The sequence below is a fragment of the Ips typographus genome, linkage group LG2 (assembly GCF_016097725.1).
Source record: "Ips typographus isolate SLU linkage group LG2, UJ_Ityp_2.0, whole genome shotgun sequence".
Classification (NCBI taxonomy): domain Eukaryota; kingdom Metazoa; phylum Arthropoda; class Insecta; order Coleoptera; family Curculionidae; genus Ips; species Ips typographus.
This window is the reverse complement of record NC_138423.1, coordinates 16,872,751-16,889,601: the sequence shown is the minus strand read 5'-3', so window position 1 is coordinate 16,889,601 and position 16,851 is coordinate 16,872,751. Positions and strand designations below refer to the sequence as shown.

General features: G+C 34.1%; 1 protein-coding gene and 1 pseudogene across 1 annotated transcript in view; one reads left to right on the top strand and one right to left on the bottom strand.

Moving 5' to 3' along the window:
* tyn (trynity) overlaps positions 1-16,851 on the bottom strand; it is a 106,854-nt gene that overhangs the window by 25,077 nt on the left and 64,926 nt on the right. The window contains exon 2 of the mRNA XM_081972932.1: positions 845-908. Coding sequence (XP_081829058.1) covers positions 845-908 — 64 coding nt within the window. The remainder of the gene's footprint in view (positions 1-844; positions 909-16,851) is intronic.
* LOC145725563 (enolase pseudogene) lies at positions 2,517-3,992 on the top strand (annotated as a pseudogene).

Genomic DNA, 16,851 nt, shown 5'->3' with positions numbered 1-16,851 from the left:
AGAGAACAATTGTAAACCAATGCTCGAGACGAAGAAGCTAAAAAGCTTCATTTATGTGACATGTGTCAGACTACTTCACCTGTAAGTCTATTCGAATTGGTAGCTTGCAGTAGTCTATTAGAATTGATAGCTGTCAAATTAGGTCACATCAGCTTGTAGTCAGACAAGTGTCACTGATGAAACTTTTTGACAAAATAACATGAAAATTTTGTTGAATTTTTCATTAGGCTGAAGGTTGCAAATGATGATCTTTTTTGGTAAAAAATAAAGTTCAGCTCTTTGGTCATATTGGAAAAGGTTACTAAACTAGAAGATAGAAGACACAAAATTAGAATAATGGAAATTACCATCAAATGGAAAAAAACGAATTAATAGTTTGTTTTCTAACCTTCTAAGTTATGCATTTTTATTATTGAAAACTTGCATGATAAAACCGAAGTTAGCCATCATTTGTTTGAAATATTCTCAAATTTGATATGAGTCCAATTAAAATTGAAAAAGAAGCTGAATGATCGAGAATTGTCTTAAGACGCTTTACGGAAGTTAAGTAATTATTACTGACAGTAGCAGCAAGTAATTTTTTATACTTACTTCCACTGCAGATAGAAATAAAAAAAATCTCTGAAACTGCCATTTCGGATAGAAAGAAGTAAAGAAAAAAAAATGACCACATACCTAATTAAAATAGTAAAATTCGTGGAGCAAAATGGATTTAGTGATTATTTTGTGGAAATTCTTCTTCAAATTGCACCGTTAATGCTGTAATGTTGTATTTTAGTGTTCATTAAATAAGTTTTGTACATATATTTTCCATTTATACAAAAGTAGTTCAATTTTTACTTACCTAACGATCCATGTATTGCTAGGACTAGAATGACCCCTATCACAATTTGGAGGGAACCTGCCATCTGAAAGAAAAAAAGATATTTCAATACCAATACTAATCACCATTATTTGACAATCTGTACAATATTCCTAATCTTACAAAATATAACAAATTTACGATTAGTTCTTAGTACGTAAACCTAGAAAACTATAACTCATGCATCGATTGAACTTGGATGCATGGAACGAGACAGGAGCCACAATGATGACCGAACAGCTTTACATTCGGGATGATTTATGTGTACAAAGCAATAGCGCGATAGTCTCGACAGTTCAAGAAATTTATCTTAAGTAAGATCATGTTGCTAACCTGTAGTCGTAACTCGAAAAGATACACAAGATTCCATTCAAATACTGCAAAAATACTGGGAAATGGCGTTGCATAGGTGTGTCGAATATCGTGCTGGGTGAAGTTTAAGTATGTGCTTGAAATAAAAAAGTATTTAAAATACTCTCTAGAATAAATCCAGTCGTTTATTTGGTTATAAAAACAAAAATTACTTTTGTCACTAAAAAATGAGAAATACTTATTAATTGACTCCTGATACATTACTATTTTATTAGTTGTGGCAATATGATTTAAACGGGAAGTATCTACATACTTATTATTCATTAGGTTATTAATAAAGTGGCCATACAATAAATCAGCATAATTTATGTTTCCGTTATTCAGCCCATTGCAATTTAATTTTACTGCCAGTGTTGTTCCAATATGTAATCAAAACAAAACAGAAGAATAATTTTGCAATTGCACTGGGAAAACTATGAACTTAAGTAGCAAATTCCACACCCAGATGAACAAACATAACATCTCCTACATTTTACACAGTAGCAACCGAGGTCTAGGACAGATTGCCATTATTTTGAAATTAAATGTTCTTGCTATTTTCCGGTTTGCTGGACGCAATTTTGTCTATAATGGTTGCGGTATTTGAAGCCGCAATTTGGATACAACAGATGTTGAAATGTTGGATGTTTGACCGCTCATTTTTTACTCGCCAGTTTTCATTGCAGAAAATATTTTTAAGTGGTCTTCACCAGTGAGTACTCAAAAATATTGGATAAAAAAGGTGTAAACTTGGAGGGTAAGTAAATCAAGTAATTTAAATACAAGTAGCGCTTGAGTTTTAGAAGTTAGAGCTTTATCTAAGGTTATAGTAAAACTTTTATCCCATAAGAGAGAGAATCAAGAATATTACGTTTTCCACTCAGCTAAAACGACATGAAAAAGATGAAATTGCAATTTAATTTTAAATGAAAATTGTGATGTTTTGTAAACTTCCTTCATGATTTAACTATAGAAGTATGCCATAATATTAACTGCCAAAGTAAGCAAAAACTAGTAAATGTGTTTTTCGGTCGGTTTTTCAATTGGGACACAAATGCCAACAAATTTGAAATTGAAATGAAACGAAACTGGGAAAAGCGTATACCCGGCTGTTACTTAAAAACATGCAAACAAATTTATGGAGATTTACAAATCAATTGATTTTACGTTTTAGCATTCGAAATGATGTTTTGTCCGAACAAAGCCAATCCAATAAAAAACAAGTTTTTTTGCTGCACAACTATTTTCCTTAATCCAGTCAGACGAGAAAAAAAACATTTTTGTAGCATCTTATAACAGGATTAAAACACCAGTCACAATGAAACTGACATTAGCAGGACGTACTTTCATCAGGTCTATAATGTCGTGTCGCAATGAAGGAGGACAAAAAAGCCCCCAAAAATGCATCAAAAGTGTTTACGCCCGCAGTATTTTTGACTCCAGGGGTAATCCCACTGTAGAAGTTGACCTAATAACCGACCTTGGCCTCTTCAGAGCTGCTGTACCATCCGGAGCCAGCACTGGAGTACATGAAGCTTTGGAACTTAGAGACAATATCCCCGACCAGTATATGGGAAAAGGTGTTTGCAAAGCAGTAGACAATGTCAACCAATCCATTGCTCCCGAATTGTGTAAGCAAGACTTTGATGTTACGCAGCAAGAAGAAATTGACGATTTTATGATTAAACTTGACGGGACGGAGAATAAGTCTAATTTTGGTGCGAATGCAATTTTAGGGGTGTCTTTGGCTGTATGTAAGGCTGGTGCTGCCAAACGAGGACTGCCTTTATACAAGCACATAGCAGACCTCGCTGGAAATAAGAATATCATCCTGCCAGTCCCAGCTTTTAATGTTATTAATGGAGGAGAACACGCCGGAAATAAACTAGCAATGCAGGAATTTATGATTCTACCTACAGGTGCAAACACGTTTACTGAAGCTATGAAAATGGGCAGTGAAACTTACCATACTCTCAAAAAAATCATTAAAGATAAGTATGGCTTGGATGCTACTGCTGTAGGCGATGAAGGTGGTTTTGCTCCTAATATTGGTAACCCCAAAGATGCTTTAGTCATTTTAACAGATGCAATAGCAAAGGCTGGTTACACTGGAAAAATTGAAATAGGCATGGACGTTGCAGCTTCAGAGTTTTTCAAAGAAGGATTATACGACATGGACTTCAAAAACCCTAAAAGCGACAAGAAAAACTGGCTCAAAGCTGACAAACTGTTAGCTCTGTATCAAGATTTTGTTAAGAACTTTCCGATAGTGTCCATAGAAGATCCCTTTGATCAGGATGATTGGGATGCTTGGAACATGATGAAGAACTGCACCGACATTCAAATTGTAGGAGACGATTTGACCGTAACCAACCCAAAACGTATACAAATGGCAATCGAAAAAGATGCATGCAACTGCTTGCTGCTAAAAGTTAACCAAATTGGCACTATAACAGAAGCTATAAGAGCCCACCTTTTGGCTAAACAAAATGGATGGGGTACCATGGTGTCTCACAGGTCTGGTGAAACTGAAGATACTTTTATCGCTGATTTGGTGGTTGGATTATCGACTGGACAAATTAAAACTGGAGCTCCATGTAGGTCGGAACGTTTGGCTAAATATAATCAAATTTTGCGGATTGAGGAAGAACTAGGACCGAATGTGCGTTTTGCTGGTAAAGCGTTTAGAAGACCGTCTTGCTAGTATTTGAAATTATTTGTGAATTAGCTCAATTGAATGAGATTATAACATTTTGCAAATAAATGTGAGTAAATATTTTATGTGATACGTGAAAGTGGGGTTAGTTCAACTGTATAAAAATTTATTGAAAACTAGAAAACTCACACTTTCTTTTAGATTACAAAACGGTGGTTCTGAGATATCATATGGTTCCTGGAAATTGTCAAATAGTTTTTGGCATGCAATTGCCAGGAAGGTTCTAGCAATGCCAGATAGTTTTTGACAATGGTCAGATGATATCAACAAGATAAGTTTTTCTGAATCTATCTGAATTTAGCTGAACTAGTTTTTAGAAGGTTTGTAGAAAGGTTTTGCGAAGAGCAAGTTTAGTATTGCTTGAAACTATCTGGCATCGCCAGAAACTCGTTGACAATTGGCAAAAACTCTAATGATTCCATTAGTTGTCTGGCATTGTCTGAAACTATCATGTTTTGTCAAAAACTGTCAGTCAATTGCCAAGAACTATCTTGAAATGTCAAAAGCTACCTAGCGTTGCCTGAAACTATCTGGCATTCCTAGAAACTGTCTGACAATTGGAAAAACTATCTAGAAATTGCAGTAGTTGTCTATAAACTATCGGGCTGTGTCAAAATCTACCTAACACTGCCTGAAACTGTCTGACGTTACCAGTAACTAACTGACAATTGACAGAAACTATCTAGAAATGTCAGAAGTTGTATGACAATATCTGAAAATAAATGGTATCGCCAGAAAGTAGCTGACAATTTCCAAAAACTATCTGGCAATGTCAGAAGCTGTATAGCATTGTCTGAAACTATCGGACAGTGGTCAAAACCTATCTGGCAATATCGCACTGATTAAAACTATCTAGTATTGCCAGAAAATAACTGACAATTGCCAAAACCTTTCTAGCAATATCAGAAGATGTCAGTCTGTCAGAGAATCTCAGTCTGGCATTGCCTGAAACTATCTGGTATTCCTAGAAACTGTCTGACAATTGGAAAAAACTATCTAGCAATTGCAGTAGTCTTCTATAAACTATCTGGCTGTGTCAAAAGCTACCTAACACTTCCTGAAACTGTCTGACGTTACCAGAAACTAACTGACAATCGACATAAACTATCTAAACTATCTAGCAATGTCAGAAGTTGTATGACATTATTTGAAACTATCTGGTATCGCCAGAAAGTAGCTGACAATTGCCAAAAACTATCTGGCAATGTCAGAAGCTGTCTGGCATTGCCTGAAACTATCTGGAATTGCCATAACTTATCTGACAATTACAAAAGGCTATCTGGAAATGTTGGAAGCTGTCTGGCATTGCTTGAAATTATCTGACAAATGCCGGAAACTATCTGGAATTGCCAGAAACTTTTAGTTTTAGATACTAGAACTTTCTTGTTTCAAATTACTAGGCAAATTTTACTCCATCTTTATATTCTTTTCATTTGACGGACATCTCCCTTGATGTTCGACAGTAGCCTAATCCAAACGCCAAACATGTTTTCCTTTCACATAATTTTAATCTTTAGTAACCAATCTTTTAATCGTAATATGGTTAGAAAATTATTAAACACCTTTTTACCTATTTTAATAACCTAAGGTAGTACAGTAAAAAGTCTAATTAACTAACTTAATTTCTCCAACACCTCCCTATTCACAATTTTAATGACTGTTTACCTCTTATATTTTTTTGCAATCAATAAGTTATCAAGGATCTAACGGCATAGATGCAACTAAAAATTGGATTAACCAGTAATTAGGATTTCTATCAAACTTCTTATTAGCAAGCAATAAAAACGGTCCACCAACGCCAATAGTAAGTTTTATTAGTTCTTTCTTATCAGATCTCATTACCATCGTATGTTTTTAGCTCCCGGTCTATATAGGCGGTGTATTTATCATCTGTTTTGCAGCAAGAAGCTCGAAGCGTAAATTAACTGTTTCATTAACTGTGCAGATAATAAAAGTAGGTTGTGTTTTAACATTCTTGGAAAAATCTTTAATCTGATCTACGTTGATAGTGTAAATGGTTGCTACCTACTGGAAAACGCTTTTTGCGGACGTGATCGGCAAGTTTGTAAAAGCGCATTTAGGAATATTTAAGCTGCACTTTGCTTTCTACGGAAAGAAAAACCGCTCGAATACCAGAAAGCCATAGCAGTTTACCATAACTAAAATGTTTAACAAGAAGTTGGCAATTGATAAAAACTGACCGATCCCTCATTAATTAGCTTCTATTCACAACGTTGTTAGAGATGAATAATCTTCACTTTCAAACTAGGAATATCGTTCTTTGGGTTAATTAGGCAGGGGGAATAAAGCAAGATGGATGGCAAGTGTGCAATAATTATTTTTCCACCAGCTATTATTGTCGGAGGGTACAACAGAATAATTAAACATTCAAGTTTATCGTAGTTGTTTCAGATCCCACGGTACGAGGTGGATGCGAAGCGTAATGGAAAACAGATGAGAGCTTAATCAATCATGTTACATTTCTCAGGAATTGAGATAACAAAGGAGAGATTGTTCTGCAGGAGAGAACTGGTTGAGTTTCATGGACAAAGTTAAATTCAAGGATTTTAAGCTCTTAAAAACACTCATTATTTTGATCAATCACAGAGATGACTAGTATTAAACAGAATAAAATTCAAGTGTTGTCACCTACTCGATCAATTCATTTTTTTCTTACTTTTTGATTATTATTAATGCCACCTTCCACATGATTGATTGAATACGAATGTGTCGATATCAGGGATCGTGCACAAGAAAATCACCTTTAAGTTCAATACCTTTACGTTTGATTAATGTGAACAAATAAATTCGTTCAATCTTCTGGTCTTTTGGGAGAGTTGTCAAAATTAATATTTGTTTATTTGTTCAATTATTCAAAAATTATTTGTCACCTGTCAATTTAGCAACAAATAAACGTACGGTCTACACCATTTCTAACTGTAATTCAGAATAGTCATTTGAAATTCAGAAAGAGTCAAGGGTAATTTAGAGTAGTTAGGTAATTGTAATTCAGAAAAAGTTAAGAGTAATTCAGAATAGGCAACTATTATTCAGTAATTTCTACTATTATTCAATAATTCAGAAGTTTTTATATCAAGTGTAATTTAGTTTAATTTTTAACCTAAATTGTGTTATTTTTTCATGACATTCATTGTATTATAAAGTATGTTAATTTATTAAAAGCTTGGGTAATTTTATCCACAGATAATGTATTTTATGGAATTGTCTTTGAATGTTCAGAATTTCATTTGATGGTTTCTCAATTTAAATTTATTTTTTCCAAATTGCACTTGATCGTTTCTGAATTGCAGTTTCTTAATCGGAATTACCCTTGACCTTTTCTGAACTACATTTGGAAATGGTGTATATTATGTCGATTTCAATATTTGCATTGCATTACAGGTGTTAACTTCGATCTAACAGCATAGATCACATTAGCATAGTATGCGTAGTATTTTTCACAAATCGCCAGAATCTGATGCCAAATGTGACACAAAGAGCTGGAAAGCCACAACATCGCGTGAATTTGGCACCTCTTAAAGGTCTCCAATTCTCGTCATGTTTTGGCTGTCTAGCTGTTTGTGCATAGAATATCCGACACCTAGAATATAGTCGATAAAGAGAATTCTACTCTACTTATATCACACGGAGTCTTACAGTTGAAAATTAGTTAAAATGATTGCAAATGGCTCGGTAAGTAAATTTTCATGAAATTTGACTGTTTTTCATCGTTTTGGCCATGAAAATCGACTGAAATGACAGCAATTAGTCCGGCAAGTCAATTTTCATAAAATTTGACTGTTTTTCAACGTTTTGGCAATAAAAAATTACTTGAGTAAGTGCAAATGGTCCAATAAGTCAATTCTCATGAAATTTTGCTATTTTCCAATATTCTGACATTAAAAATTTACTAGAATGACTGGTACTAGCGCGTTAAATTAGTGTTAATGTTATTTGACTATATTTTTAACATTTTGGCTTGGAAAATTGACTAGATCGACCGCAAACAGTTCAGTAAGTCAATTTCCATAAAATTTTACTTTTTTTCTACGTTTTGGCTTTGAAAGTTGATTAAAAAATAACTGCAAATGCTCTGGTAAGTCGATTGTCATCAAATTTGACTTTTGGCGTTGCAAATTGACTAAAATTGTTGATGATATGATATATGACAATTTGTCAACGTATTGAATTTGAGAATAGACTAGAACGACTGAAAACGGTTGGTTAAGCCAATTTTCACAATTCTTGACTGATTTTCAAAATTTTAGCCGCAAAAAATGACTAGAATGAGAAAATTGGTATACAGTACGTTGCATCCATGGGTATCTCCGAAAAGTCGGTTAAATTAGGAAATTAAGTATTTCTTTTCATTTTTCAGATATGATTCATATTTATATATTTCATTATTCGATTGCGTTTTTACTGTAGTTTTTAATTATTGTTGCACTGCTAGTAAGCCAGTTAACATTCTGCAGTTTAAACTGCAAAAGTAATAAAAGTATAAGATACTATTTGCAAACTATTATCTTTTCGTCGTATTAAGACTGGAACTCTTGTCTACAAATTACAAAAGTTTGTTTGCTTGTCAGTCTATTTGAATGATCAACAAACTTGACATATTCTGCATCAAACAATTTTTAAGTTAGTGTTGTCCAAGCTGCAGAACCACATTTTATATAACCATACTGTGCTTTTTCCTGCCACCTTTATCACCAACGCATCATCAATTTATTTAATTCGATATACATCAACAGTTTTCAATCTAACTTTTTCTGCTACAGCTCAATTAAATCAAAACATCATCGTCACCTAATCCATTGTCACTACTTAGACCCTAATTTCCATTACCAAAACCGAGAAGCGGCCTTAATAACCCATTGTATTTGACCTATACCAACAGATGCGGAGATCACGTACTCACACCAAAATGATCCGCCCATTTATTTTTAAATTCAAGTTCAATATCCTCGAGAGAATGAAAACGATCATGTGGGTCAGTTGTACCATCCGACTTGAATGCCTGAATGCATCAGGTTCTCGAAAGGTTCCGTAACCTCTTACATAAAAGTATTAACCCAATATGGTAATACGGTTTTCGGTAGTATCTTCTTTTGGGTTTGTCTCGTTTTTTTGTTGGAATATGCAGCAGATGTTTCTTGCTTGATCCACGATTAGTGTAATTGTAGGTACTTTCAGATATGTGGTTGTTTTTACCGTTTAAATTTTATTACAACTCGATGACTAAATGATACTTTTCTAGAATATTCTGACTGATTTATTTTTAACACATTGGTTACAGGAAGTACTAAGCGTAATTATTCTTTACTGAACTGAACAGTATGCAAAACGCTCTTTATTGTTACACTTCCGCAATGCAATTGACAAACGGTTGTTTGAATGTATGAGCAATAAAAATATAATAATCATCTAATAAGTATTATAAAGTGTGTTTCAAATGGAAATATACAGTTTTGTCGGAAAAGGTAAAAATAGGGTAATTTTCCATGTCGTATGGGATGAGTGAATGAAAAAAGTTTGTTGTATGTTTGTGTTTGAAAAAATCCAAAATCCGGCATATCTGGCGAGTCAAATTATTTCTGAATTCTGAAAAAAGTTCACCTTTCTTGTGTCAAATGAAAATTTTATTTGGATTTATCTCAAAAACGGTATGACTAGCGACTTTGGACTAGGAATATTTTTGATTTACTTTGGATGGAAAAACCTATATTTTTTTGAGTTTTTGAAAAGGCAAATCGACACTACTATTTCAATTTGGTTGGATTTAGCCTAGAAAAAGCAATTTATTTTTCAGCCAAACTTTTTTATCTCTAATCATTGTTTTGTCCAACACACCCTAGCAGAGTTGATCTTGGCTTCAAACTTGATTTTATTAAAGTAAGTAAGTAAATATTTTACTTTACCAGGTAAATTACAAATAGTGTGTTTCTTGCAGTTCAAATAGTGACACCGCTTTTCTCCCTGAATGTATCACATTTTGTAGTGTTTTTACATGAGTTATGTAGCCTATAATTCCGATAATGCTGACTATTAGATTAGACTTTGCAGAATCTTATTTTATTGTTTATATAAAAATCACGCTTTCTAGATTCAAGCTAGGGCCCGTAGTCAGTCTGTAAATCACTTTGCAATTGATCTTCGTTTAAAGCAGTCATATTGTGAGTCACCTATTGTTGTAATCTTTTCTGTAATAAAGTTTTTTTAAAAGACTTATCGCGTGGAAGATTACTTAACTGGCGCAGTCGTCGGTAGGATCTCAGAAGATTTTTCGGTTTAACCTGTGATTTGGAAGCAGCCTTTCCTGAAGCCAGGCCCAAAAAATCGTCAGTTTCTACTGTTTGCTGAGATCGACCTTTGAACCTACAGAAGAGAACCCACAGTTGCGGATCTAAGAAAGTACCGTAAGTGAGATTCCTTCTTTTACCCTTTTATTGTAAAATTGATGTGTGTTAATGCGAAATACCATTTTTCTATATTTTTTATCATCAAATTTAACTTTGAATGTCAGTAAGTCAGATCGATAATCTAATCTTAGACATTTCAAATATTAATTTGGAAGATAATCTTGATACTACTCTCATAAACATAGATTTAGATATGGCTACTCTTACAGCAGCAAAAGAAATTGCGCGCACACTAAAAACATTTAGTGGAAAAAGCGAGCATTTAGAATTTTTTATAGCCAGCGTAGATAGTTTCTATCAAAGATACTTTATTTCTCTCGATCAGTCTTATCTCAACAATTAAACTTCATGACTAAAAATCGAAATGAAAGTGTGTTAGACTTCATTGAACGCTTAAAAGTGCTTAAAACCAGAATTTCACTAAAAATAATTGCTGATTTAACATTAACTAATGCTACCAAGCAAGCATTAATTGAACAAACAGAATTAACATCAGTCACTGTTCTAATTAGTAATTCTCCTAGTGAACTAAGGACTATTCTAATGTTTCACAACCCTAAAACTTTAGAAGACGCTAGCACATTTGTTGTAAATTATTCGTTAGTTGAACAGCAAATCAACGCAAGATCTTATCACTCTCAGCCTAAACAACAACCACAATTTGGGAATAAGCCTCATTTTCAACATAAACCTGTAAACAGAACACCCCACTTTGCCGAAAACAGTTTCCCAGCGTTTGAAAACCGTTTTCCATCATTTCAGCCCTCATTTGTTCAAGTACAACCCCATTCTTCACAAAACTTCAATGCGCAAGCAAATTTCAAACAGCCTTTTCCCAGCCAGCCTATTAACATTCAAAGTAGACCAGTAAAACAACATTTCCCCACAAACAGTCAAGTATTTGGAAAACCTAAAAATGTATTTTCGAAAGAAAACTCGAACAGACCCACCGGACCACCAATACCTATGTCAACTTCGACAAGAAACACCATGCAACGATCATTTGTGCCCCAATCGAGAAACTTTAACAATTTCCAAAGACCCAAATATACTTTTACTGAATTAACTTACTTAGCCGATGGTACCCCAGTATACGCACAGGACCAATCAGAAAACCCTGATAATGACTACACTCAGTATGAATCTCCAGAATATTGCAGTGAACCTCAACAATACTATGAACCCCAATATTTTGAGGAAGAAAACGCACCTCTAAACGAAACCGAAAATTTTCAAGAACCCAGCAAGGAAATCAATCCGCCCTAAATCTAAATAGTTTCCAAGTAAATTCACTTCCTTATATCACTATAACAAACCCCCCAGCTAAATTGTTAATTGATACTGGAAGTCATACATCTTTAATTCGACCAATTCTAGCCGAACAACACTTTCCAAATTCAATTTATACTTCTAAACATACCCTCGTAACTTGCACAGGCAACTCAAAAACTCAATTCAAATCAAAAATTCCCCTCTTACAAGAGTTTGGTATTAACAACGAATTAGAGTTTATACTATATAATTTCCATGATTATTTTGACGGTATAATAGGACTTAGAGACTTGAGAAAATTAGGTTTAGATGTAAAATTATCAGAACAAAAGTTGTGTAACAATTTCACAGAAATTCCTTTATACTATCGTGAAGATTTTGATCTCCAAAAAATTGAAATTCCACCTACATCAATTATTGTAAAGAATATTTACACTAATCTTCCTGAAGGAACAGAACTCTTTTTGCCTCATATACATAACGGAACAGTTGAAATTCCACCTTCGCTTTTATTAGTGAAAAACAGTACAGTTCCATTGGAAATTCGTAATTTGTCTAAGGAAAGTATAATTATAGAATTTGACCCTTTCTCAATCGAAGAAAAAGCTCAAATCTTTAATTCTCAAAATTTTGAAATTTTTAATATTGAACAAGTACATTCAGAAATCTTTAACTTTGAAACTTCGGATTGCGACTTTGAAACTTCAGATTGCGACTTTTCTTTAATCCGTTCTCAACATCTCAATCAAGAAGAAAGAAAAGAATTAAAAAATGTCATCAAACAATTTTCAGATGTTCTGCATAAACCAAATTCACAATTAACCTTTACTAACGAAGTAAAGCATGAAATTAAGACCACAGATGAAATACCCGTGTACACTAAATCTTATCGTTATCCTTATGTTCATAAACAAGAAATTCAAAATCAAATCTCTCAAATGCTTAATGATGGCATAATTCGCCCTTCATCTAGCCCTTGGTCATCCCCAGTTTGGATTGTCCCAAAAAAAATTGACGCTTCAGGCAAACAAAAATGGCGTGTAGTTATCGATTATCGCAAAATCAATGAGAAAACGATTGACGATAGATATCCAATTCCAAACATTGCAGATATCCTCGATAAACTTGGCAGAAGTCAATATTTTACTACATTGGATCTAGCTTCAGGCTTTCACCAAATAGAAATGCATTCCAACTCTATTTCTAAAACAGCTTTCACTGTCGAAAATGGACACTACGAATATATCCGTATGCCATTCGGTCTTAAAAACGCCCCCGCTACTTTTCAAAGAGTAATGGATAATGTTTTGAAAGATCTCCAAGGAAGAATTTGTCTCGTTTACATGGACGATATCATCATCTTTTCTACATCTCTTCAAGAACATATCAGTAATCTCAAGGCCGTTTTTCGTAGACTTCGCGAGCATAATCTTAAAATCCAGCTCGATAAATCTGAATTTTTGTGTAAAACTGTTGAATTTCTTGGTCATGTTATCACCCCTGAAGGAATTAAGCCAAATCCTAAAAAAGTCGAAGCCATAAAAAAGTTTCCAATTCCTAAAACTCCAAAAGAAGTAAAATCTTTTCTCGGACTAATTGGTTACTACCGAAAATTTATTCGAAATTTTGCACATTTAACAAAACCTCTTACAAATTGTCTAAAGAAAAATCAAAAGATTGAACACACCCACGAATTTGTCAATTGCTTTGAAACTTGTAAACAAATGTTAATGAATGACCCAATTTTGCAACACCCTGATTTTTCACAACCTTTTAATCTTACTACAGATGCATCTAATCATGCAATCGGAGCCATTTTGTCACAAGGTCCTGTAGGTAAAGATCTACCTATCGCATATGCATCTCGAACTTTGAACCCTGCAGAAACAAACTATAGTACGATTGAAAAAGAGCTTTTAGCAATCGTCTGGGCAACCAAATATTTTAGGCTTTATCTTTTCGGTACTAAGTTTAAAATTATCACGGATCATAAACCATTACAATGGCTATTCTCCATTAAAGAACCCAATTCTAAACTAGTACGATGGCGCTTAAAATTGGAAGAATACGACTATGAAATCATATACAAGAAAGGAAAGCAAAACACTAATGCCGATACGCTTTCTCGAATTCAAATTTACCCTATAGAGGACGATCAATTATCAATTTTTCCCAATTTTGACCCAAATGAAATTCCTGAAATTTCCAACGAAGACATTGAACAAATACTTGATTCATGGACTAAAGAAATTACACCGCCTAGTTCTTCTCCAAAGAACAAGATTAATATAATTTCAGACATAACAATTCGTCCACCAATTCAAGAAAATCAAACTAAAATTGATAATACAGACGATCTAGAAACAAGACATACAAGTGCTGAAAATCCCATAATTGGCGCACCCTATGTACAAAAACCTTTAAATATATATAAAAACCAAGTCATGTTTAGATACTCGAACAACAACAAAATTGATTAGTGATCTCCACAGTCTCTATAAGTCAGATAATCTTCCAAAATTTAACGAATTAATTAACTACTATAAGTACTTATCAGTGCAAGTAATGATCAAAGAAAATATAATATTATTTTCTATACACACACCAATTACTGGACCAAATCAATTTACATTGTATAAAATCTTTCCTATCCCGGTCCATAACCAAACAATTTCCGTTGCCGATCCTTATATCCTACTTACGAAAGAAGAATATTGGACAGCACAAGAAGAATGCCCGCAACTGGAAAATGTGTTCATTTGCCAACAAGAAGCTTTATCAAGAGAAGCTAGCTGTGTATTTAAGCTGATCACCACTACAGTGAATGAGTGCCCTTTAGTAGACATTTATTTTAAAAGAACAACCGTACACCGCTTGAATGGAAAGGAAATCCTGGTGATTCCAGTAAATGAAACTATCATCAAAAGTACTTGTAAAAAAGGATTGTACAGTTTACGAAATCCCAGTATAATCACTATTCCCGAATGTGCGATTAAAATTGGACACCGTGTATATGAAAAAGAAACCAGTTCAGATCTTCGATTCATAGTGGACCTGCCTGACTTTTCGTACACCGAACAAAGTACTGCCATCCCTAAACTCCAACTCGACGAGGTAAACATTGAAGAACTCAATAAAGCCCGGAAGATCCTGGACTCAGTTAAATTTCATTTCTTGAATGAACCAACTCAGTTTTCACCCACATATTGGACTCTTTTTGCACTCATTTTAGGCATACTGATCTTGGCAGCCCTTATCTACCTGTGGAGGACTCTTCGCCAAAGAAGAAAGTCTAGACGAACCCCTTCATCTAAAGACATTGATCTGCCCTTAGATGATCGAAAAAACAAGGAACCCTTGTTTTCCGAACTTACGGAGGGAGGAGTTATGTAGCCTATAATTCCGATAATGCTGACTATTAGATTAGACTTTGCAGAATCTTATTTTATTGTTTATATAAAAATCACGCTTTCTAGATTCAAGCTAGGGCCCGTAGTCAGTCTGTAAATCACTTTGCAATTGATCTTCGTTTAAAGCAGTCATATTGTGAGTCACCTATTGTTGTAATCTTTTCTGTAATAAAGTTTTTTTAAAAGACTTATCGCGTGGAAGATTACTTAACTCATGTTATTCCACAGGAAATTTAATGAAAATTTCAAAAATGTGCTTAATAATTGTTGTCATTTTTTTTTGCTGTCATTTTTTCACTTCAAGTGCCTATCATTTCAAATTGTGTTTATGGCAGTTCAAACTGTGACATCGCTTTTCTCCTTGACTGTAGCAAATTTTAGTGTTTTTTTTAGGTTATAAGATAGGAAATTTAATGAGGATTTCAAAAATGTGCTTAAAACAGTAATTTTATCAGTTTAAATGGGTTTTACAGGCGATTTTGTCCCTGACTGTCTTCAAACTGTGTTTCTGGTAGTTCAAACTTTGATACCGCTTTTCTACCTGATTGTACCAAATTTTGTTGTGTTTTCTCAGGCTATAGGATAGGAAATTTAATGATAACTCCAAAAATGTACTTAAAACAGTAATTTTCTCACTCTAAGTGGGTTTTATACAGGCGATTTTGTTCCTGACTGTCTTTTCAAGCTGTGTTTCTGGTAGTTCAAACTTTGATACCGCTTTTTTCCCTGACTGTACCAAGATTTGTTGTGTTTTTTAGGCTATCGGATAGGAAATTGAATGAGGATTCCAAAAATGTGCTTAAAACAGTCATTTTTTCACTCTAAGTGGGTTTTACGGATAATTTTGTCCCTAACTGTCTTTTCAAATTGTATTTCTGGCAGTTCAAACTTTGAAACCGCTTTTCTCGCTGGCTGTACCAAATTTCGTAGTGTTTTCTTAGGTTATTGGATAGTAAACTTAATGAGAATTCCAAAAATGTGCTTGAAACAGTCATTTTCTCACTCTAAGTGGGTTTTATACAGGCGATTTTGTTCCTTACTGTCTTTTCAAGCTGTGTTTCTGGTAGTTCAAACTTTGATACCGCTTTTCTCCCTGACTGTACCAAGATTTGTTGTGTTTTTTAGGCTATCGGATAGGAAATTGAATGAGGATTCCAAAAAGGTGCTTAAAACAGTCAGTTTCTCACTCTAAGTGGGTTTTACGGGTAATTTTGTCCCTAACTGTCTTTTCAAATTGTATTTCTGGCAGTTCAAACTTTGACACCGCTTTTCTCGCTGGCTGTACCAAATTTCGTAGTGTTTTCTTAGGTTATTGGATAGTAAACTTAATGAGAATTCCAAAAAAGTGCTTGAAACAGTCATTTTCTCACTCTAAGTGGGTTTTATACAGGAGATTTTGTTCCTGACTGTCTTTTCAAGCTGTGTTTCTGGTAGTTCAAATTTTGATACTGCTTTTCTCTCTGACTGTACCAAGATTTGTTGTGTTTTTTAGGCTATCGGATAGGAAAGTGAATGAAGATTCCAAAAATGTGCTTAAAACAGTCATTTTCTCACTATAAGTGGGTTTTACGGATAATTTTGTCCCTAACTGTCTTTTCAAATTGTATTTCTGGCAGTTCAAACTTTGACACCGCTTTTCTCGCTGGCTGTACCAAATTTCTAGTGTTTTCTTAGGTTATTGGATAGTAAACTTAATCAGAATTCCAAAAATGTGCTTGAAACAGTCATTTTCTCACTCTAAGTGGGTTTTATACAGGCGATTTTGTTCCTGACTGTCTTTTCAAGCTGTGTTTCTGGTAGTTCAAACTTTGATACCGT